We start from the raw sequence: 25,332 nt of genomic DNA, 5'->3' as shown, positions 1-25,332 counted from the left end.
ACTCATGTAAACCCATGAGTTCATGGCCAGCTTGAACAACATGGAGAGATCTTTTCTCAGAAACAAATATGGGGTGGGATGATGGTTCAGTTGGTAAAGTACTTGCCTTCCAAGCATAATTACCCGAGTTCAATCCCTAACATCCATATAAAAGAGCTGGGTGGGGGCTAGAGAGATGGCTCAGTGGTTAAGAACACTGGCTGTTCTTGCAGAAGAGCGGGTTCAAATCTCAGCACCCACATGGCAGCTAACAACTGTCCGTAACTCTAGTTCCAGGAGATCCAACAGCCTCTTTTGTCTTCCTTGGGCATTGCATGACATGGGTGCACTTATGTACATGCAGGCAATACATGCATACACATAAAATAAAAATAATAAAATATTTTTTAAAATATTAAAAAAAATAAAAGCTGGGTCTGGTGGGGCTAAAGAGGCAGAGACAGGCGGATCCCTAGGGCTCAGTGCCAGCCAGCCTACCCTTTCTGTCTTAAACAACAAAAAACCAAGGTGGATTGGTGCCAGAGGAATGGCCTCTGACTTGTGTCCTCAAACTCGTACATATATGCCCCACATGGACAGGGACACACCCATATGCAAAACCCAAACCATTTCTGAAGGCAAATGATGTCATTTTTTATGATAGAGAGGGAAGGTGTAAAGTCACCCTTGCTGATGGTGACACTGCTACACTTGGCTCTGTACTGAGAATGCCCTTGGTGCATATTTCTCCAGGGACCCTGTAATGTGGGTAAGGCCAATCTTGTCTCTGTCCTTCAGGCAGTGACAGGCTTGCTGGGTTGGCATGCTTGACACTCAGCAGTATAGGGCAAGTGGCTGACTGTGCTTTAGGCAGGAGGCCCCTGCTTCCCCACCCCTGTCTAACAATCGGATGCTCTGGACCCAGGCACAGTCCTTGAGGAGGAAATCTCAGCACCTTGTCCTGCCTTCACAGGGGATTGGCCTTGAGGCCAGTGCCTTTCTCAGCACTTTATAGAATATTCAACTGAAATTTGAACTTGAACATAAAAGCTCTCTTTAAAAAAAATGTTAATGATTAAGTTGGTTTTGGTAAGTGCCCTGAGCAGACTGTCTGCAGCCACTAGCCTTACAGATAGGCAGCGCCACCCCGGGGAGCCAGCAGCATCCTGGGCTCTGGTTTTAACTGTTGGGGTCCCAGCACTGGCAGCGGCGTTCTGGCTGCCTCCCTGTGGTGGTGTCACATTTCTCTTCTGTGCCGTTGATGTCCTAGTGTTTTCCTGAGAATCCCCTGGGTGGCCTGAACTCATCCATTTTATCTCTTTCTTTCTCTCTTTTTTTAGATTTATTTTTTATTTCTTAATTGTGTGTGTGTAAACACCAGAAGAGGGTGTTGGATCCCCTGCAGCTGGAGTTACAAGTGATTGTAAGCTGCCTGATACGGGTGCAGGGAAATTAACTCTGGCCCACTGCAAGAGCTATAAATGCCCTTAACCACTGAACCATCTCTCCAGCCTCCATTTTTTTCTTTTTTTGTTCTGGTACAGGCTGGCCTTGAACTCCTCATCCTCTTGCCTTCTTCTCAGTACTGGGTTTTAAATAATGAGCTGCTTCCTCCAAAGGTGACGGACAAGGTGCTTTTTAAGTATCTCTTTTCTTTTCTTCAGTTTTTATTTCTGGATATTAAATCTATTATAGATACACTACATCTATTTCATTCAAAAGTTATTTGCATTTTTAAAATTTATTTATTTTTACGCCACCCTGGCCAACAACTCAAAAGAAGGTATCGCCTGTCTGGCATTGTTAAGTTTTACTCAGCAGTTAAATATCTTTTAAAACATTTAGTGTGTGTGTGTGTGTGTGTGTGTGTGTGTGTGTGTACACACAACTACGAATGTGCCTTGGTGTCACATGTGCTGGAGTCAGTTCTTGCCTTCTACCATGGATCCCAGAGATTGAACTTGGGTCATCAGGCTTGGTGGCAAGCACCTTTACCCACTGAACCATCTTGCTGGCTCCTATTTTATTTATTTTTTGAGATAAGTCTCATGTAGTCCCGACTGGAGTCACATTCTCTATGTGGCTGATGATAACCTTGATCTCCTGATCCTCCCACCTCTACCACCCCAGGGCTGGAATTACAGGTGTGTGCCCTCACATCTGTCTTATGTGGTGTTGGGGATGGAACCCAGGGCTTCATGTGTGTTAGAAAGCACTCTACCAGTTGAACTACACACCCATTGATTGCTGATTGTTTTTTGTTTGTTTTTGAGGTAAGGTCTCAGTAGCCCAGGTTGACCTTGAACCCACTATGTAGTTCACTATGTAGGATGACTTTGAACATCTGTTCCTCTGACCTCCATCTCCCAAATGCTGAGATTACATGCATGTACCACCATACCAAGTTCATTTGATACTGGGGATGGAACCAGGCTTTGTGCTTGCTAGACAGGCACTCTACCCTCTTAGACATCTCCCCAGACCCTGAATTTTACTTTTGAGTTATGCAACATTTACAAACCTGGGGATCCATCTGTTTCCAGTGGTTTTTCATATTGGAGCAAGTTGTTTTAATTGAGGTGCTCCTAATTTCTTAAAAAAATATTTTATTTTTTATTTTTATGTATATGAGTATATTGTCTGCATGTATGTAAATGTGCCATGTTGTGAAATGCCCTTGGAGGTCAGAATAAAGTGTTAAATTCCCCTGGAACTGGAGTTATAGACAGTTGTTAGCCACCATGTGAGTGTTGGGAATCACCTGGATCCTCTGTAAGAACAGCCAGTGCTCTTAACAGCTGAGCCATCTCTCCAGTCCGGAGATATTCCTAATTAGATTGGTTTGATCTCACTAACAGGTGCTGGAGAGATGGCCTCACTGACAGGTGCTGGAGAGATGGCTCAGTGGTTAACACTGGTTCCCAGCACCCACCTGATACCACCATCTCCCTTTTCTGGTCTCTATGGGCACTGCACACACATGAGGTACATATACATATAGACAAAACAGTTATAGCCATAAAATAAAAGTGAATCTTAAAAAATATTTTATTATTAAATTAAAATTAATAAATTAATTAATTTTGAGATAGGGTCTCCTTGTAGCTCTGAGTGCTGGGATTAGAGGTGTGAACTACCACACCTGGCCCACATACAGATTTTTTAAAAAGATTTATTTTAAAATCAGTGTGTGGGTTTGTGCATGTGAGTGCAGGTGCTTGCAGAGGCCAGAAGAGAGCATTGGATGCCCTGGAGCTGGAATCACAGGCAGTTGTGAGCTGCCCAGTGTAGGTGCTGGGAACCAAACAGGTTCTCTGCAAGAGCAGCAAGTTCACTAACTGCTAAGCCATCTCTTCAGCCTTCAAACTTTTAAAAAGACAAGTGACATCAGAGTATATATTTTCTGCAACTTGTTTTTTTCCCCCACTTAGTGGTACATCCTGGACATTTCCCAGGTCAGTGTATAGAGATGGTCCTCTTTCTCTTCAATAGCTGTATAATAAAAAATTTTGATTCTTTCATAATTTATGCAAGTATTCCTGTTAGTAGATTTTTTTTCCAAATTATTATATTGTATGTAACCACCAAAAAACCCACTTTTGTCCTGGGCATGGTGGCACATACCTGTATTTTGGATTTATGTCTTTACCAGTAGTATCCATTTCCCCACCCTCCGTGTGTGTGTGTGTGTGTGTGTGTGTGTGTGTGTGTGTGTGGAAATTGCATGTATGTTGACATACATACGTATGCAGGTGCACATGCATGTATGTGCCTGTCTGTGCTTCTTCATTCACTCTACCTTATTCATTGAGACAGGGTCTCTCAGTTGAACCCATTTGACTCACGGACCGGGCTAGTCTGGCTGGTTTCTGAGGATCCTGTCTGTCTTCTGAGCACTGGAATTACAGGAGAGCCACCTGCCAAATATGTGGATTCTGGGGATCTGAACTCCTGTCCTCACATTTGCTCTGCAAATGCTTTATCCACTGCACCATCTCTCAGCTGGCCACACTCTTGACCACTTTTTTTAGCTTTAGACAGACTGATGTTTAATTTGCATTTCCGTGAGTAGCAGATAAATTGGGTGTGGCTTCACACATTCATTAATATATCCACCTCCTTTCTGGTGAATTATTTCATTTTCTGCTTATTTAAAAAATATTGAAAGTCAAGTATGGTGACACATGCCTATAATTCCAGCACTTGGGAGCAGAAGGAGGTTCAAGGCCTTTGAAGCAAGTTTAAGGGTAGCTTGAGCTATATGAGCTCCTGACTCAAAAAGCCAAAAATGAAAAAATTAAATAAGATCAGAAGTTGAGTTTCCAGGCTCCTGCTTCCCTCTCAGGCCCTGCAGACAACATCTGGCAGTCTGCTGCTGTTCCTTCTCAGCCTGTTCCATTCCTTCTCACAGCTCTCTCTTGCTCTTCACTGTTTCCTCCCACTTTTATGACTGTTTAGTTTTTTTTGTTTTTGTTTTTTTTCTTTTTCTTTTTCTTTTTGGCTGTGTTTGGTTCTCTGATTCTATTATTGGTTTCGGTTGGGAAATATAATTTGAAAAAAATATGGAAAGTGAATTATCATCCTCCTCACTGAGTTTGAGTTTTGTGAGTGACTGTGTCTTTCCGTGTCAGCCTCTTTCCTTACTCCCGAGTTCACAGCCTGCTGCAGTGGGCCAAAGAGGCCAGAGACAACAGGAGATATGGTGGGCAACCTGAAGTAAGCTCTCTCTCTCTCTCTCTCTCTCACTGTTTTCCTTACTTCCTCCCTCCCTCCCGGCAAGGTCATCCTGTAGCCCTATCTGGTCTGGAACTCAGTATATAGACCAGACTGGCCTTAAACTCACAGAGCTCCTCCTGTCTCTGGGATTAAAGGCATGCACCACTATGCCTGGCATTCCTGAATCTTTAATCTACATTTGTATTCCAAGCTTCTCAAGAGTAAGTCTGGGATTGTGTCTTTCCTTTAGTTCTTTTAATTGGAACTACAGAACCTGTAACATTTAAAGTACATACATGACTTTTCCTGCCTTGAATTAAAAGGCAAGTGCCTTTACATGCTGAGCCACCTTGCCGGCCCCAAGATAAATGCGTAAATGGACTTCAATATGTTTGGTGATTTGTGCACTCTGCTTATTTTTATTATATTATATTATATTATTTATTTATTTATTTATTTATTTATTTTGGTGTTAGGAATTGAACTTTTGCATGCTAGGCAAGGGTAGGCAAGCGTGCTACCACTAAGCTGAATTCCTAGCCCTTGAACCAGTCTTTATAATGATAGTTGTAAATACTGATTTTCTAACTTGCATGCTGCACATTTATCATCTGTTCTAGTTTGCCCTCAACTCCTGTGACAAAACACTCTGACCAATACTAACTTGGGGAGGAAAGGATTTATTTGGTTTATATCTCCTGGGTCACAGTTCATCACTGAGGGAGCCCAAGGTAGGAACTCAGGGCAAGAACCTGGAGGCAGGACACAGGCCATGGAGGAACGCTGCTTACTGGCTTCATCCCCTGACCTGTGTTCAACCTGCTTTCTTATACAATACAGGACTACCTGCCACGACCCGCAGTGGGCTGGCCCTTCCCACATCATTCAATAATCAAGAAAATGCCACACAGACATGGCCACAGGCCAGTCCAATGGCGGTAGTTCCCCAGTCGAGGCTCCTCTACCCAGATGTGTCAAGTTGACAACTAAAGCTATCCAGCACACCAGCCTGCCCTTGGCTGTCTGTGGGCAAGAACCTTCCCTTTTCTTTTACATGCTTAGTAGTTATGACAGGTATGGATTATGAGTTCCTAATTTCTCCTTTATGTGTGTATGTGTTTGTAGGTACACGTGTCTGGGCGCATGTGCACATGTGCGAGGAGGTTATAGGACAACCTTGGGTGTTCTCATCTTCCTCAGGCTCTGTTCCACCTTTCCCTCCCTCTTCTTCCCTCCCTCTTTTCCTTTCTTTTGAGATAGGGTCTCCCACTCAACCCACAATTTGCCAAGTAGGTTAGACTACCTGGCCAGTGAGGCCCAGGTGTCTGCCTGTCTCTGCACAGGAATTAGCATACCACCATGCCCAGCTCTTTATAAGGATGAATTCAGGTCCTAATGTTTGCATGGCAGGCACTTGACTGACTGAGCTATCTCCCCATCCACAGATTCCTAATCTTTCAATGGTGTATTTTAGTTAGCTTTTCTTTGCTGTGACAAGGTACTTGACAAAATTGAATTAAAAGGAGGAAAGAGGATTGGAGAGATGGCTCAGCAGTTAAGAGCTCTGGCTGCTCTTGCAGAAGACCTGGGTTTGATTCCCAATATCCACATGGTGGCTAACAACCGTTCATAACTCCAGTTCCAGGGGAATCCAATTCCCTCGTCTCACCTCTGAGAGCATTGCATGGCACAGGTGCACTTACATACATGCAGGCAATACACTCATACACATAAGAATATTAATAAAAAAGGAGGAAAGATTCCTTTTGACTCACAGTTTCAGAGATTTTAGTGTATGGTCTTGGTCTCATTGCTTTGGACCAGAGGTGAGGCTGGCCAACATGGTGGAGAACATGCAGCAGAACAGAGCTGCTCATTTCCTGGCAGTTGGGAAGCAGAGAGTGCATGGGGCCTCTGGTCTGGCTGAGATACCGCCTCTCCTGTTCCTACAGCACCCTTCAACACTTATGCCATTGAACTTGTCATCCTCTTCTGTCATTTACTGGCTCATTTGAAGGGTTAGACTGTTTTTTCGGGGCAAAGGCGGTTTCTGGAATGGCTTCTAGGGGAAGTAAAAACAAAATCAACCTCAGTAAATGGTATGTGTGTGCATGTGTGTGTGTGTGTGTGTCTTAAACAGTGAGAAGTTTCTTATCTCTAGTGCCAGGAGCTGGGAGGTGGGTGTGGCCAGGAGTGATTCAGTGTGGAACGCTTGACTGCCACCACTGTCTTCTGTCCTTTCCCTCACCCTGCCAGATCACCTGAAGTGGTGGCCTAGGTTTGAAATTTCCACCTTGGTTACTTCTGATTTGCACTTTTTAATACAAAGTTATTTTTATTTTCTGTGTATGGGGGCGGGGAGAGGTTGTACATGTGAGTGCAATGCCCATGGAACCCATTGGATCTCCTGGAGCTGGAGTTACAGGCACTCAATATGGGTGCCAGGAGCCAGTGGCTTCTCTGGAAGACAGCAAGCACTCTTAATCACTAACCTATTTCTTCAGCCCCTGCACATTGTTTTTTTGTTGTTTGTTTTAAAGACTAGATCGTGGGGCAGGAAAGATGGTTCCCCAGTTAAGAATACATACTGCTTTTGCAGAGGACCCGAGTTCAATTTCAACTCGAAATTGGGTGGTTCACAACCACCTGTAACTCCAGCTCTAGAGGTATCTTATGCCCCCTTCCTGTCTCTGAGGGCACTGCTCTCTCTCTCTCTCTCTCTCTCTCTCTCTCTCTCTCTCTCTCATGCACACATAAATATAAATTTTTTTAGCACTGTATCTCATATATCCAACTCTGGCTACCATACAAGGTTTATGTAGGACTGAGGATCAAACCAAGCATGTTAGGCAAGCACTGTACCAACTGGGCCACACCTCCAGCCCCCAGATTGGATGCTCAGCATAGGTTTTGTTTCTTCAGTGATTACTGAGTAGCCTTCATTGATGATTATTTATTCCAGAGAAATTGATTATATATTTTTTTAAAAATAGCAGTTCATGGGGCTGGGGAACTAACTCATTCTATAGAGTGCCTGCTATGCAGTCAAGAAGATACATAAAGGCAGAGCTCACGTAAAAAGCCAGGCACAGCTGTGTGTACCTATAACCCAGGCACTGGAGGGTGCAGAAACAGGTGGGATCCTGAAGTTCACTGGCAACCAGCATAACCAAATGAATAACTTCAGTCTCAGTGAGAGACTCTGTCTCCAAAAATAAAGGTGGGGCCGATGAGATGACTCAGGGGGTAAAAAGATACCAGCCTGTATACCTGAGTTTGATCCCTAGAACCCATATGGTGGAAGGAGAGAACTGACTCCCATAAGTTGTCTTCTGACTTCCACATGTGTGCTGTGGCGCACACACACACACACACACACACACACACACAGCAAATACATAAATCTAATTTTAAAATTTAGAAAATAAAGGCAGCAACTAATTGAGGAAAGACACCTGATATTGACCTCTGACCTCCACACACATGTGCTTATATGTGCACACACACCCTATAAGAAATACATACGCCATATATACCATATGCATATAACACAGCAAACACATACACAACATACATACATACATATATATATGTATATATATATATATTTGAGAATTAGCTGTCTGCCTGTGTTTGAAAGGAACCCACCCCCAGCTTGGAAAAATGTTGGTTGTTCTCAAATTCACAGAAACAAGATTGCCTCTGAGGAATTGTGGGACACATGGGTGGTCTGGGGGGGCCCAACCCCGTTTGCCAGCTTCAACCCTGCAGGAAACAGTTGGTGGCCATAAAGCAGGACAAAGGCAGCCCCAGAACTGAACTGGAGCCTTGTGAGGAGCCTGTGCCTTGTTCTATTCTGTTCTCCTCCCCAGTCCGCTGTGCTTAATTATCTAGTTCACGATGCCTAGCCCACTCATTAAAAAGTACATAATTAGTGAATGGGGAGGGGGTGGATGCCTAGACAGGTAAGGGAGGAAGAGCAGATCTGTGACCTTGACTTCGAGCAGCCCAAAGCCATGCACCGAGCTGACACTAGCGCCGAGGTGTCTTCAGTCTGCCTGGTTTCAAAAATAGATAGCACATGGAAAATTGTCTTAAAAGGTAATGTGGAGAGTGACAGAGGAAGACACCTCATATCAACGTCTGTCCTCCACATGCGTGTGCACACACATATGCATATATGCACACACACACACACACACACACACACACTATACACATAAGGTGGAGAGCAAAGACACCCACCATCAACTCTGGCTTCCATATACACAAACACAGGCACACCCACCCCCCCGACACATACACCAAAAATGTTTTAGCATGTCTTTTGCTACACGACAGGGTCTCATGTAGCCTAGGCTGGCCTCAAATGTTCTGTGTAGCTGAGGATGGCCTTGAACTTCTGATCCTCCTTTCTCTGATATCCCTTGAGTGCTGGGATAACAGGAGTATACCATCATCCTGGCACATGTATCTGTTTTTTTGATAATGTCTTTTTTTTTTCTCAGATGTTTTTGTCCCAGAGTTGGTCAAGTCCTCTAATGAGGTGTGCCCTGACTCTTAAACATGGTATTCTTTGATGTTAAGTCTAGGATGATGAGTGTATGCTGACTTCTATATAGGGTGTTCTCTGGTATCAAAGATTAGGATGGTGGACCTATGCTAGAATATTCCTGAGGCAGCTCCATTATCCCGCCTTCTCAGAGAGGTTTTGTGGGGCTCTGTGCCTAGGACTGCAAGCTGCCATAGCTTCGTGGGCTAATGGCTTGACTTGGGGGAGTGCTGTGGTTGCTTTTTAGGGAAAACTTTGTACAGCAAAGGCTCTGGTGATAAGCGAGCCTCTTGGCCATCATCTCCTGTTGGTAGGCAGTTTTTCTCAGTCCAGAAATTGCCTCAATTCTAACTGCTCCTAGCATGGTGTCTGAGCCGTGTGTGTGTGTGTGTGTGTGTGTGTGTGTGTGTGTGTGTGTGAATGAGGTCCCCAAGCTGTCCCCCATGGCATGTGTTTTGACTTGGGAGTAGTAGGGAATAGGATCTTGAGCAGTTTGGTTACTTTACCCTCCAGCTCTGTGGAGGGTGTACTGCCTTCTTTAAATGGGGATTGGGTTAGATGCATGTGTATACACGTGTGCTGGAGGTCAGCAGACAACGCAGGTGTCATTAGGTTTCTTCCACATTTTGTTTTGTACAGGGTCTCTCATTGGTCTGAAACTTCACAAATTAAGCTAGACTGACAGGCCAATGAACCCTGGGGATCTACATGTCTCACCCTCGCCAGTGCTGGGATTGCAGGCACACACCACCAGCTTTTTACATGACTTCTGAGGCTTGAACTCAGGTTTTCATGCTTGTAAGGCAAGTGTTTCACTAACTGAGCCATCTTCCCAGCCCAGAATATACTGACTTTTAGCAACAGGCCTGGGATGTCCACTCTCGTTTCTCTGTTCTTATCTCAGCTTCACCCCGCCCTGGCTCTGCTTAGGCAAGTGACTTCAGCATGTTCAGACTGTCAAGGACCTTCCTTTCTGTCCAGAGCCTTGCACACTTCTTCCTCTGTTTCTAGGGTGTAGAGATGGGGCTGGAGAGATGCCTGAGCAGTTAAGAGCCTGACTGCTCTTGCACAGAACCAGACTTGGTTCCCAGCACCCAGGTAAGGCAGCTCATAACTGCCTGTAATTTCAGTTCCAAGGGACCCGATGCCCTCTTCTGGCCTCTGTGGGCACTACACTTAGGTGCGCAAACCTACATACAGGTATACATCATTAAGAATAAAAGGGCCTGTAGAGATGGCTGAGCAGTTAAGAGCACTAGCTGCTCTTGTAGAGGACCCAGGTTTGGCTCCCAGAACCCACATGGTAGCTAACACCTATCCTTAACTCCAATTCTAGGGAATCCAATGCCTCTTCTGGCATCAGCAGGCACCAGGCACACACAAGTACACTTACATACATGCAGGGAAAACACTCATACACATAAAATAAAAATAAATAAAACCTTTTTATAAAAGAATGAAAATGAAGTCCTTAAAGTGTAGGGTGTTGATCCTCTTCAACTTCAGTTGGGTAGAATGCATACCACCTCTGAGTTCTTGTCTCTGTCACCAGCAGCTCCCCATCTTGGTCAACTGTCCCTGTGTCACCAGCTCAGAAAATCAGCAGGATGGCTGCCAACAAGAGCAAGAGTCAGAGCTCCCTGGCCCTTCACAAGGTCATCATGGTGGGCAGCGGAGGAGTTGGCAAGTCAGCCCTGACACTTCAGTTCATGTATGATGAGGTAAGAGACCCTACATGACAGCACAGCTTGCTCAGTGATGCATCTACTGTGGCAAGTCCCCATCCCTCTGTACCTGTGTTCTGTATCTATCCCTCCATGGGTGTAGAAGCTCATGGGTGTTGACCAGTAGCTTCTGAGGTAGGAGTCGGCAGAGGTGGCATATCCAGGCTATGGATTTTAGTGCTTTCGACTCTGGTAGAGGTGGAAGGAGTCTCTGCTCATGTCCTTTCCATTGTTGCTTATACTTCCTTTGTGACAGGAACAGGAGACAAGACAGCCTCTATATAGGTGCTAAGACTTAAAAAAATTTTTTTTTACTGTTTTTATTTTATGTGTATGCGTGTATTGCCTGCATGTAGGTAAGTGCACCTGTTTTGTGCAATGCCTACGGAGGTCAGAAGAGGCTGTCAGATCCCCTGAGACAAGTTACGGACAGTTGTTAGCTGCCATGTGGGTGCTGGGATTTGAACCTGAGTCTTCTACAAGAACAGTCAGTGTTCTTAACTGCCGAGCCATCTCTTCAGCCCTGGTGCGAAGACTTTTGAAAAGAGGTTTTATTTTTATTTTTGATCATGTGCATGTGTGTATGTCTGTATGGGAGTATGTGCATGTGAATACAGTTGCCTTTAGAGTTCAGAAGATAGCTGGAGTCACCTAGGGTCTCATGTAGCTCAGGCTGGCCTCCAACTCTCTATGTAGTGGAGGATGACCTTGAGCTCCTGATCCTTCTGCCTGCAGTCTCCCAAGTTCTGGATTACAGGTGTGGGCCACCATGCCTGGTTTATGTGGTGTGGGGGTAGAACCCAGGGCCTTTTTCAAGCTAGCTGAACACTCCACTAACTGAGTCACAGTCCCTACCCCAGATGTTATAATTTGAGTCTTGAATGCCTCCTGAGGGCCCATGTGTTGAAGGGTTGATTCTCAGCCTATACCACCTAACAAAATAGAGTCCATCAAGAGTTAGGGCACTGGGGGGAGGGGGTGCTGTTCCCGCAAAGGAACAGAGTCCCTCCTATGTTTTCTCAGTTTCCTGACTGCCAGGAGGTGAAAGGCCACTTCTCCCATGTACTCCTGCTATGATGCTGTGCCTCAGCCCAGGCCCAGAGCAACAGGGCCTACCAACTGTGGGCTGAAAACCCTAGAACCATGAGTCAAAAATAAACCTTGATTCTTTTGTTAATTTTGTGTGTGTATACGTTCCTGTGTGTATGTGCAGGTATGTGTGTGTGTGTGCATGTATGTGTGTGTGTGCACATGGAAGCCAGAGGACAACTTTGAGTGTCATTGTTTTGTTTAATTTTGGTTTTGTTTTTTGAGACAGAATCTCACTAAGTATCCTTGGAAGACCTGGAGCTCACTGTTTAAGGCAGGCCAGCCTTAAATTCACAGAGATCTACTTGCCTCTGCCTCTTGAGTGCTGGGATTAAGGGTGTGCCATCACATTTTTTTTCTGAGACAGGGTCTCTCACTGGCCTGGAACTTGCCAATTAGGGTAGGCTGGCCAGAGAGTACTAGGGATCCACCTGTCTCTACCTCCCCAGTCCTGGGATTACAGGTATACACTACCAAGCACTGCTTTTTTATGTGGGTTCTAGGGATTGAAGTTAGGTGTTCTGCAATGCAAACACTTTACTGACTGAGCCATCGCCCTAGCCCAGGCCCCACTTCTTCTTAACACTTAACATTGTCAACTAGATTTCAGCCTGTTGGGTGGAGAAAATCCCTAAAAGAGGCGGAGCTGTGGAGAACAGAGGAGGGGGAGGTGCCTACAGTGCAAGCCATTGAGACATACAGAGCCCAGACTTCCTATGATTAGGGTCTGTTGTCCTCAGCACAACTGTGGACTCTGGAGAGCCTGGAAGAGCTTAGTCTGGAGTTTTGTTCTTATTGTTATTTTTTCAATTAATTAATTGTGTGTGTAAGTACACCCACACATACATGCATACATGTGGAAGTCAGAGTACAACTTGTAGAAGTCAGTTCTCTCTTTCCACCACTTAGGTCCTGGGGATCAAAATCAGGTCTTCAGGCTTAGAGGCAAGTACCTTTACCTGATAAGCCATCTTGCTAGCCTGAAATTCACTCTTTACCATGTGCAATTCGAGCAGGTGTGGTGGTGCACATCTGTAATCCTAGCACTCAGGAAGCTAAAGCAGGAGGATCAAGAATTTGAGGCTAGCCTGGGCTACACAGTAAGACCCTGTGTCAAAGACCAATTATCATTGTAACAATGATGATGATAACGATGAAGTTCTGTCTTAGATACTTTTCTGTTGCTGTGATAATTTATGCTGACAGAAGCACCTTAAGAGAAAAAGGCTTATTTTGGCCATAGTTACTGGGGGATGCAGTCCATTACAGCAGGGACGACATGGTGGTAGGTCAGGCAGGTGTGGCAGTAGAGCAGGAGGCTGGCAGGTCATATTCATCCATACTCAGGAAGCAAAGAGTGAATAGGAAGTGGGGCTTATCAAAGCTCAAGGCCCACGCCCTAGAAATCCACTTCCCTCAGTAAGGCTCTACTTCCTAAAGATTCCACAACCTTCCCAAACAGCGCCACCTGCTGAAGACCAAGGGTTCAAATGCACGAGCCTGTGGGCGACATCTCTCTTTCAAACCATAGCAAATGTGTAAGGTACCTTGGTACATTCACACCCTCAGCATTCACCTTGAGCTGATGTTCATCTTTCCCAGTTCCTTAGAGATCATCCATCACTCCTTGACTGCTGCCTCCATTCTACCTTGGCAGCCACTTTGTTTTTCTGGATATGCCTGTTCTAGACACTGCATATAAGTTAGTAAACCATGCACTGTGCTGCCTTTATTATGGCTTCTTTCATTTAGCATAATGTTTTGAAAGATCATCTGTGTTGTAGCATGTTAACAGTTCTTTTTAATTTGAGAAATAATTCACCTAAAATTAACCCTTTTTAAAAAAAGTATTTTATTTATATTTTTATTTTATGTGTATGCATGTATTGCCTGCATATAGGTAAGTGCACTGTGTCATAGAATGCCCACGGAGGACAGAAGAGGCTGTCGGATCCCCTGGAACTAGAGTTATGGACAGTGGTTAGCTGCCATGTGGGTGCTGGGATTCGAATCGGGTCTTTTGCAAGAACAACCAGTGTTCTTAACTGCTAAGCCATCTCTCCAGCCCCCTTTTTTTCTTTTTAAAAAATTATTTTATGTGTGTGTGTGTGTGTGTGTGTGTACACACGAGTGTGTGTGTCTGTGTGTCTGTGTGTGTGTGTAAATACCGGATGCCCACAGAGACCAGAAGGGAGTGCCAGATCCCTTGGAGCTAGAGTTACAGAGAGGTGTGAGCCACCCACTGTGGGTGCTAGAAACTGAACCCAGGCCCTCTGGAAGAGCATTTAGTACTCTCCAGTCCCAAAATTTACTCTTAAAGTATAAATTTAGTGGGTTTTAGAAGACTCATAGAGTCACACAACCATTACTATTATGTAATTCCAGAGTGTTTTCATCATCCAAAAAGAAACCACAAGACCCTAAACAGTCATTTCAGAGTCACACCCCTCCAGCTCACATGTATTAATTAGTCACTTTTCTAAGAACCTCGTGACAAAATACCTGACAAGAAGCAGCTTAAAGGGGGACCAGTCTGCTGTGGCCCACAGCTCCTGGGGATACAGACCAGCATGGCAGGAGGCAACTGGTCACACTGCATCTGAAATCAGGAAACAGAGTAAGCAGGAAGTAAGGTGGGCTGTCATACCTCAAGGCTTGCTCCCAGTTACCCACTTCCTTTCTCCTAAAGGATCCACAACTTTTCAAACTGCCACCAACTGGGGACCAAAATTTCAAAATGCATGAGCCTGTGAGGGCCATTTCACTTTCAAACCACACCAGGCAAGTGCAATTCTTTCTATCCAGCAGAGTTGTCTATTTTGTATGAGTAAGTTTATACACTATGTAGTCTGTATTTGGCTTCTTTTATTTGCATTATTTGACAAGGCTTAGTGAATGCTGTGGTATGAATCATCATTTCCTTTCCTTTCGTGACTCAGTATGTTCCACCATCACAGTACTCCATGTTTTGTTGATCCATTCATGAATTGATGAGTGTTTGGATTTGTTACTGTTTGGGCGACTATGAGTAGTTGCTGTGAATTTTCGTGTGGTCATAGGTCTTAAATTCCTCTGGGAATAACTTTGGCTGTGATGAGTCACATGGTAGGTCTGTGTTTAAACACTGAGGAACTGCCACTGTTTCCATAGCAGCAGCACCATTTTACCTTCTGATTGGCAGTGTTTGAGCTCCAGTTTCTCCATATTCTTGTTACCACTTGTTATTGTCCAGTTTTTTCAATGTAGCCATCATTGTGGTTTCATTTGTACTTGTTTGTATGTATACCTTGGAGGACTGTCTATTTAGATTCCTTCCTCCTTTGTCCCCTCCCCTTCCCTCTTTCCCCTTCTGCCTTCCCTATCTTTACTGCCCCTCCCCTTTTCTCCTCCCCTACCTCCCTTCATCCCTCCCTGCCTTTATTTTTTGACCTGGAGACTGAACCAGGATGTCACACACACTCACTGGGCACTGTGCCACTCATCTACTCCACCAGGCCCCTTTACGTCGGTTTAATTGGATGCCTTCTCTTTTTATTGTTGAATTTCACAAATTCTTTTTGTGTTGTGATTAAATCCTTTGTAAGACCCGTAAATTTCAAACAGCATCTCTATATTCAGGGTGCCCCCTTCACTTTCATGATACTGTCCTTTGGCTCATGAAAGTTTTAAATTTCAGTGAAGTCTAATTATTTATTTCTGAATTTTAATCCATTATTATTAATTTTTGTCCGTGTACACAGTTGCCATGGTGCGTTGTACATGTGGAGGGTAGAGGACAACTCGAGGGAGTCAGTTCTCTCCTTCCATCCAGCATGTGTGTTCTGGGGCTTGAACTGAGGTTGTCAGACATGGTGGCAAGCACCTTTGCCCAGTGAACCATGTTGTCAGCCCCCAATTATTTCTCTCTTTGTTACTTGTGCTTTTAATATCATGCATAAGAATCCATTGCCAAGTCTAGGCTCAAAAATGGTTGCGCTGTGATTTCTCCTCAGTATTTATATTTTCATTCTTATAGCTTGGTCTTTGATCTGGTTTAAGTTAGATATGTTTTATGTGTAGTGTGAAGAAGTCCAGCTATATCATACAATTGATTTTCAAGTTGTTCTTATATTAGCTTAGTTTCTTTCCTTATCTTTTGAGACAGGGTCTCACTGTGTAGCTCCAGCTGACCTGGAACTCACTATGTAGACTAGGCTGGCCTCGAACTCAGAGATTTGCCTGCCTCTGCTCCCAAGTGCTGGGATTAAAAGCATGCACCACCACGTTCAGCTATCCTTTGGACAACTTAAATTTGCCTTTTCTCTTAGTGTCTTTTTTCGAATATCTCCACATGTATCCATGTAACAATCTTTTCTCTTGCTGGTTTCCTGTGCACAAGGGCATAGTGTCATGTTTTAGAACTTTCTACATGTCTGTATATAGGTCCTCTCCTCAGTTTTTGCAGTAGTGTAGTATTCTGCTGTGTAGCTAGCTATTTGCTGGGCATTTAGGAGAGTCTTAATCTTTTTGATGACACTCAGTGGCACAGTGAATTCCTTCCTGGTTCTCCTGCCTGCATTTCTGGAAATTAGCTTCCTAGAAACAGGAGAGCCCAACAGGGGATAAGTGCTTTTCATTTTGTCAGATGTAGACAAATTCCTCCTTGTGGGATTATCCTGTTCCCTGTCCCACAGCTGCAAAAATTGACTTTCCCCAAAGCATGCAGACTGGTACCTGGGTCGTTCTTCCCTCCCTCCTCTCCCTCCTCCCTTCCTTTCTCTCGTCTCCCCTTTCCCCCTTTCCCTCCTTCCCTCTCTTCCTCCCTCCTCCCTTTCTTCCTTGTTTTTTCTGTCTCTCCCTTCTTCCTTCTCACTTCCTCTCCCTCCCCCTCCCTCCTCCCTTCTTTTGTATTAGTGAGAAGAGCATCTCTCCTTGTTTGACATCATGTCTGTTATGCTTTGTGACTCTGTCCATTGCTTACCTTCCCCACTGGATTGTTGCCGCCCCATCCCCTGTGTTCTGGGGACCTCTGATACATGAAAGAGATGAACTTTTTGTATTGTAGGTCCAGATGCTTTTTCTGTTTGTCACTTGTCTCTGTGGTGTGTTGTGGTGTGCTATCGTTTTTTTTCTTATGGAATCTAATTTATCAATTTTTTCTTACATGGCTTCTGGATTTTGAGTCATAGTTAAAAGACCTTCTCTACTTCAAGGTAATAAAGAGTCTAGCCCATATTTCTCTTCAGTGCTTCAGTGTTCGTGTGTGTATTCATGTGTGTGTTTATGTGTGTGCACATGCATGTGTATGTGTGTGAGTGCATATGGAGGCTAGAGAACTTCAGGAAATGCTCCTCACTCACAGTCCACCCTGTATTTTGAGAAAAGGTCTCTCATTGTCCTGGGTCTCACTCAGTAAGCTAGGCTGGCTGGTAAGCGAGCCCCAGGGGTCCACCTGTCTTTACCTACCCCATCACTGGGATTACAAGCATGTGCTGCCATGCCTGACTCTTTTAAAGGATTTTTAAAAATTATTTTCAATTCTATGTGTTTGTGTGTGGGTATGTGCATATAAGTACAGGTGCTCAAGGAGGTCAGAGGAGTTAATCCTCTAGAGCTGGAGTTACAGGCGGTTGTGAACTACCTAGAGAATCAAACTTTGGAAGAGCAGTAAGCACTCTTAACCCCGAACCATCTCTCCAGTCCGTGGCTTTTTTTTTTTTTTTTTTAATGTGGGTTCTGGGAATCAAACTCAAGTCTTTATGCTTGCATGGCAAGTGGTGTGCCCACCAAACTCTTTCCCCAACCCCGTCTATTAGTTTTATTTTTAACTTTTCATCTTTGACTTGTTTGGAGTTGTATCATGTTGTAGTTATTTAAGCCTCCAAGCCTTGCCTTTTCCAGTGTTGCCATTATAATTTTACACTATATTTACAATAATATTGCCAAGCTTGGTGCTTGACTTTCTCATCTGTGAAATGGGTCTATCTGCTTCTGTTGCTGAAAGCCTAAATAAAACATGATATAACCCAGAGTTGTCAAGAAAGGAAGGCATAATGGGGATATCTGGAATCCCAGCACTTGGCGGGCAGAGACAGGAGGATCAGGCGTTCAAGGGCAGCCTCAGCAACATAGGAAGTTGGAGGCCAGCCTAGGCTACACAAGACCCTGCCTCTGAAAGAAGAAGAGGAGGGAGAGAGGAAGGAGGGAGGGAGGAAGAGAAGGGAAGAAAAAGAAGGGAAGCAGAGAGGAAAGGAGGGAGGAAGGAGGGAGGCAGGAAGGGAGGGAGGGAAAGAGTGAAGGAGGGAGGGCTAGATGAAGTACTGTTTTTCTTTTTACTATCTTCTGTATGGTGTAATAGTTATAAACTCTCAGTAATAGTTGGCTGATCCTAAGTGAAGCATCCAGCATAGGGGTAGATTTGATTTCCTTAACTTTCTCTTGGTTACTGATTCTTCTTTCCTCAGTTTGTAGAAGACTATGAGCCCACCAAAGCCGACAGTTACAGGAAGAAAGTGGTCCTGGATGGAGAGGAGGTGCAGATAGACATTCTGGACACTGCTGGCCAGGAGGACTATGCAGCCATCCGTGACAACTACTTCCGGAGTGGAGAGGGCTTCCTGCTGGTGTTCTCCATCACGGAGCACGAGTCCTTCACGGCCACGGCTGAGTTCAGGTGTGCTTGCCTGGGGAGGGATCTTGGGCTGAGCATAGTGGAGAAGGTTGGGCCTGTGATGAGGACGCCCTCTTCTGTCGGCCTTTCTGGGCTTTCTGAATCTTGGTGCATCATGGTCCACCATTGCTGCCATCTCTTTGTGCAGCTCTCCTTCAGGGTTTCTAGACATACATTATCTTAAAATCTTGTTGCCTCTGAAGGAGGACAAAGCTAGTCCATATATTTAAGAATGTTGGGTGGTCAAGATGGCTCAGCAGGTAAAGGTGCTTGCTGCACAAGCCTGGTGACCTGAGTTCGATCCCTGGAACCCACATAAAGGGGGAAGGAGAGAAATGACTCCACAAAAGTTGTCCTCTGACCTCCACACAGGCACCATGATAGATGTATGCTCATAAAATGTCACCTTTAAAGCTACCGTAAATTCATTTTCTTATAAAGAAACAGTGAGCTTTGGGGGCATAATTTTTCTATATCTGGCTCTTTACCACATAAACTTCATATTTTCTTATAGAATTGCATTTTAAAATGTTTTATTTATTATTTTTATTTTATGTGTGTGAGTATTGCCTGCATGCATGTAAGGGCACTTGTGTCATGCAGTGCCTGTGGAGGTCAGAAGATGGCATCGGATTCCCTGGAATGGGAGTTTAGGTGGTTGCTGGCCACCTTGTGGATGCTGGGAACTGAACCTAGGTCCTCTGGAAGAGCAGCCAGTGCTCTTAACCACTGAGCCATCTCTCCAGCCCCTACAATTTCATTTAAAAAATTGTTTTGTTTGTTTTGAGACAGGGTCTCCCTGTAGCCCTAGCTCGCCTGGAATTCCCTATGAAGACCAGGATGGCCCCAATCTTAGAGAAATCCACCTGCCTCTGCCTCCCAAGTGCTGGGATTAAAGGTGTGTGCCACCATGCCCTGCACAATTGCATTTTTAGTCAACTTTCCATTGCCATGATAAAATATACTAAGTAATCCACTTATTAGAAGAAAAGTGTTATTTGACTCATGATTGCAGAGGTTGCAGTGTAAGTCACTTGGCCTGTTGTTGTTCTAGGCCTGTGGTGGGACAGGATAGGAGCACACAGTAGATGGCTAGGGTGGGAGGGGGAGAGGGGATGGGGACAAAAAGAGACCTAGCTTCTTCCTACTGGGCTCCATCTCCTAATGATTCCACTTTCCAATAATGCCACAGACTGGGCCCAAAGCCTAAAACACACAGGCCTTGGGAGCAGTTATGATCTAAAACTTAACAGTATCCAAGTGGCAGTCTCCGTATAAGAGCCTAATTAGAGTGTAGCAAAGAACAGAGAGGAAAAAAGAAAGACAAACCCAGCAGCTTTCCCCTCATTCTGTCTCTCTGTCTGTCTGTCTGTCTCTCTCTCTCTCTCTCTGTCTGTCTCTTTCTCTCTCTCCCTCCCTCCCTCTTTTTTTCTTCAGGGTCTTACTATATAGCCCTGGCTAGCCTGGAACTCATTATATAGACCAGTCCTCAAACTCACAGAGATTTGCCTGCCTCTGCCTCCCAGGATTAACGTGTGTGCCACCACTCCCAGCTTAAAAAAATTTAAAAACATTTATTTATTTATTTATTTATTTATTTGTGTGTGTGTGTGTGTGTGTGCGTGTGTGTGTGTGCGTGTGTGTGTGTGTACACATGCCATAGCACTCATGTGGAAGTCAGAGGACAACTTGCAGCAGTCAGTTCGCTCCTTCTACCATGTATACGTCCCTGGAAACAAACTGAGGTCTTTGGGCTTGGTGGCAAGCACCTTAATCCCTGTCATCTTGCCAGCCCCTCCTACTCTAGCTTTCTTAGCCACTGTGTGCTTGATGCATCACCCCTAGGGAACAAATCCTCCGAGTCAAGGCCGAGGAAGATAAAATTCCACTGCTGGTTGTGGGCAACAAGTCTGACCTGGAGGAGCGGAGGCAGGTGCCTGTGGATGAGGCCCAGAGCAAAGCGGAGGAGTGGGGTGTGCAGTATGTGGAGACATCAGCCAAGACGCGTGCCAACGTGGACAAGGTAGGCCAAGTTCTGGGATCTCTTAAAAACTGACTTTGGGTGTCTCAAGACACAGCCGTCTCACCTGCTTGGTTTATTTTATTTTAATTGTATATGGGGGTATATGTGCTATGTGCATGTTTGCAGTGTATCCATGTGTGTGCACATGTATACACTCCCCCATGCATGTGGAGGTCAGAGGTTGACAACAGGTGTCTTTCTCAATCACTTTCCACCTTATTTTTTGAGGCAGGGTCTCTCACTGGATCTGGAGCTCACTCATTTGGGTAGACTGGCTGTGCAGCAAGTAGCCTATCTTTGCCCTGCAGTGCTGGCATTGGACATGCATGCTGCCATGCCCAACTATTTACATAGGTGTTACAGAATGCAGGTCCTCATGTATGCTCAGCCAGCATTTTACCCAATGAGCAGCCTTCCTAGACCCTCATTTGCTTGGTTTTAAAGCAACTACTTTGGTGCTGTAGAGATGGCTCAGTGGTTAAGAGCACTGGTTGCTCTTCCAGGGGACCCAGGTTCAATTCCCAGCACCCACATAGTGGCTAACAACTGTCCAAAACTCCAGTTCCAGGGGATCCAACTGCCCTCTTCTGGCCTCTGTGGGCATTGCATGATATGGGTGCACTTAGATATATGCAGGCAATACACAAATACACATAAAATGAAAATAAAACATAAACATGTAAAGCAACTACTTTGCAGGAATTCAGTCTCCTTTTCTTTGCCACCATGGCCATTACAGTGAGAAGCACGGAGTGCGTTTGACTATGCCAAAAGCCCCCCACGGGGGCTTGTCACCTACCGTGGGGCTCATCAGGGACTCTCAAGTGCTGGTGTGTGAAGGCAGATGGACAGGCAGCCTCAGCATGCCAGGACCCTCTTCTCCCACAGCCTGTTGCCTAGTAGCAGGGTGGGCCTGCGGCAGACCAAGATGACCTTGAAGGAAACTTTCCATTTCTCTATCTTGCTCTGGGTGCATCATGGTTAGGCTTCTCCCTGACTGTCCACTGACAGAGCTGGTGTCCTGCTCAATAGTTCAGTCTCTGGATGGAGTGAGCTTTGAGATCAGATTGGGGTCTGTCTTCTCTCTCCTATCCCATCCCAGTGAACCCTCATTCTGCTTCTCAAGCTCACTCTGACTCTCTATGTAGCCCAGACTGTCCTCAAATTCTCGGTTTTCTGCCTCAGCCTTCCAAGTGCACCACCATACCTAACTGATCTTTTTCCTTTCTTCTTTTCCATTTTGTTTGTTTTCTTTGTGACTGGCCTCAAGTTTTATATATAGCCAGGGATGAGACTGAACTTCTGATCCTCCCGTCTCCACCTCCTAAGTGCTGGAATGACACACAGGAGTATGCCACTATGCCTGCTTATGTGGTGCTAGCATGGAACTTAGGGTTTTGTGAATGCCAGGCAGACACTATACCAACTGAGTCACATCCCTAGCTCCCTGTCTTTTTCTTTTACATCAGAGTTCAAAGGGTTATCAGAGTTAAAGTAAGTACTCATAGCTGAGCTTCCCTGGATTTGTGGTCTCTTACCTCATGGCCTAGGCTTGTGAAGTCTGTGTACAGAGCTGGCAGGCATTTGGGCCATGTCTGCACTGACTTGTGCTTAGCCCAGGTCCCTTCTACATCTCTCTTGTGGAGAAGTCATCCTCCTTGCTTCCTGCCCCACTGGGGAGAGCTGGTGTGCGTGTGTGTGTGTGTGTGTGTGTGTGTGTGTGTTTTAATTTTTATTTTGTGTATGAATGTATTGCCTGCATGTATGTAAGTGCACCCATGTTGTACAATGCCCAAGGAGGTCAGCAGAAGGTGTTAGATTCTTCTGGAACTGGAGTTATAAGCAGTTGTTAGCTGCCATGTGGATGCTGGGAATTGAACCTGGGTCCTCTGAAAGAGCAGCCGATGCTCTTAACCACTGAGCTGTCTCCCCAGCCCCCAGGAGAGCTGTTTAACGAGGCCTGCTATGACCAGAAGTGGCTCTGGAGGAGAGCTGGGTACTTTCCATGTGGTTATGTGGCATTAGGAGAACATGGCTTCCAGCACAGGTCGGTGCCTACAGCATGCCTCTGAGTAGCCTGGGCTACAGTGTGAATCTTGTTCCATTACCAGCTGTTTGTTTGTTTGTTTGTTTGTTTTTCTTAATTAGTTAATTTGTTTACTTTTATTTTTACTTATTTTTTGAGACAGGGTCTCACTGATTATCCCTGGCTGGCCTGGAACTCACTATATAGACCAAACTCACAGAGTTCTGCCTGCTTCTGCCTCCTGAGTGCTAGGATTAAAGGCATATGTCAGCATGTCCAGCATTATTTTCAATTTTTAAAATTACATTTATTTGTGTGTGTATGTGCGTGCACGCGCACACACACTCATATACCACAGCACACATGAAGGTCAGAGGACAACTTGTGGGTTCTCTCTTTCCACCATATGGGTCCTGGGGAATTGAACTCAAGTTGCAGGTGTGGTGGCAAGTACCTTTACCCACAGAGCCAGCTCCCTGGCCTTGTTTATGTAAGACAGGCTCTCACGCAGCCCAAGCTGGCCTCTAACTCACTACATAACAAGTGCTGGGATTACAGAAGTCCACCACCTTGCCTGGTTTAGGTGGTCCTAGAGCTGGGACCAGAGCTTCCTGCACACTAAACAAGCACCCTGTCATCGGAGCCACATCCAGCTCCATGAGCTGTTTTTGTTGTTTTATCTTAACTCTTATGTTGTTATTTCTTATGCCACTCAGAATTTGTTTTTCTTACTGTCAAATGATTTCCCAGCTGTGGGAAGCACAGCAGACATCAGACACCGGCTTCCTCTTTTAAAAATCAGGAAGATTTTCTGAGCATGAACGTGCTGGTGCTTGCTTTTGAGGGGATGGGGGTCATCTTTCTAGGAAAGGGGTTGTTTGCACGTCTTCAGCTCCCCATGCTCTCCTTGGACAAGCTTGACCTGCCAGACAGGACCCTGTAGGAGCTTATGGCTGGTAGTATTATGTGGGTTAGAGGGGATAAGACCAGCCCAAGAGCTGCTTTGTTAGCATTCTGTTGAATGCACGTCACACCTCTCCCTTGCTGTTTGCTCCCTAGACAGAAAGAAAAGCCTGTCTTTGGAGCTTTGGCTGCAGCCCTTGGGGCCCTTAGGGCCCTGTGCCATCCTCAGAGTTTGGCAAAAAAAGGGCACAGAGATCAGCCTGAGACACTTGGGGGTTCCCTTTACTGTGCCTGGGGCTCATGGTAAGTACATATGGAGTCCCACAGCAGAAAAGCAATTTTGTGCTTTTTTTTTTTAAAAAAAAAAAACAAAAACAAAAACAAAAAACAATGTCTCATGTAGCCCAGGGTACCCTTGAACTTACTTCATAGTCAAGGATGATCTTGAAATCCTGATCTTCAGCCACTATTATATTTTCCCAAGTGCTAGGATTGCAGATGTGTGCCACCACTCTTGGCTTGCCACCCCCCCCCCGACCCTTCAATTTTTGACAGGGTCTCATCTACTGTGGGCTAGCATTGAGTTTGATATATAGCGAGGGGTGACCTTGAATGTCTGAATCTTCTGCCTCCACCTCTTGGGTGCTGGGATTATAGGTTTGTACCATCAGGCTCAGTTTACACGTGCTAGGGATCAAACCTAGGGTCTTGTACATGCCAGTCAGGTGCTCTGCCCACTGAGCTATATTCCCAGTTCTCAATTTGCTTTCACCACAGTTTGTCCATGAGAATCAAGGACCAGAGCTGGTGGAGATAAAAGCCTGAGTTCCTTCTCACACTTGCAGTTTCTGTGGAAATCTCCAGTATGTAGGGGGCATATTTTGTCTACTTGGGTATAATCAGTTCTCCAATATGACTGTTGGAAGCAGAGGGCAAAACCCAAACGAACGTTGGTTAACGATAATGCCTGTCTAGATGACAATGGCTGGCATTGAAAGGCCACGTCTCATCACTTCTTGATAAATTCTCTTTATCAAGAGAGATGGAGTGATGGGGTCTGGGTATATGCAAGGAGGGACGCCATGACAAGACTTCTCACTCTCTCTTCTCCCCAGTTCTATAGTACAGAGCCCTGCCTCCTCCTTCCCACCCCCTACTGTCCCAGTCTAATACTGGTGGCTCATAATGATATTCCTGACAAGAGTCAGGGCTGGGGGGTGGGGGATGCAGTGGTATACCACAAAGCTCTCTGCAGCAGAGACTTGGGTGTTCTTTTTATTTATTTATTTTTTAATTAATTAATTTTTTAAATTATTTATTTAATAACCACATACTTAGAAGAAACATTTCATTACAACAGCATTGACATATTCAATAACAATTTTCTGAGCTAGGCTGCATCTCTTACAAAATTGGCTGTACATTTTTAGGCTTACAGTTGAATTACAGTTATAAAATATTGTACTCAGTATAATCCCTATAAAACATAAAATTAAATGAGATTTTAACCTTTAAAAAAGATCTCCATTTAATTATTGAAATACAGTTTCATGCAGAAAACTTCATTTTTAATGCAATTGACATTAAGATATTTGCACATGTGTTTCTAATCTCTATATATCAGATTATTACTAGTCACAGTCGGTTACTTTCTGAGCTCCTTGGCATCTG

At 44.9% G+C, this 25,332-nt stretch overlaps 1 protein-coding gene across 2 annotated transcripts in view; it reads left to right on the top strand.

The window, feature by feature from the left end:
* Nucleotides 1-25,332, top strand: part of Ralb (RAS like proto-oncogene B) — a 47,300-nt gene that overhangs the window by 12,284 nt on the left and 9,684 nt on the right. The window contains exons 2-4 of one of the 2 annotated variants that reach the window (XM_008830870.3): nucleotides 10,800-10,968; nucleotides 18,504-18,712; nucleotides 20,555-20,732. In XM_008830870.3, coding sequence (XP_008829092.1) covers nucleotides 10,855-10,968; nucleotides 18,504-18,712; nucleotides 20,555-20,732 — 501 coding nt within the window. In that variant the 5' untranslated portion in view covers nucleotides 10,800-10,854. The remainder of the gene's footprint in view (nucleotides 1-10,799; nucleotides 10,969-18,503; nucleotides 18,713-20,554; nucleotides 20,733-25,332) is intronic. The other variant, XM_008830869.3, reaches the window with a different exon arrangement.

The sequence above is a fragment of the Nannospalax galili genome, unplaced genomic scaffold, assembly GCF_000622305.1.
Source record: "Nannospalax galili isolate Female #2095 unplaced genomic scaffold, S.galili_v1.0 scaffold633, whole genome shotgun sequence".
Classification (NCBI taxonomy): domain Eukaryota; kingdom Metazoa; phylum Chordata; class Mammalia; order Rodentia; family Spalacidae; genus Nannospalax; species Nannospalax galili.
The sequence above is the reverse complement of the archived record's forward strand: the minus strand, read 5'-3'. Positions and strand labels throughout refer to the sequence as shown.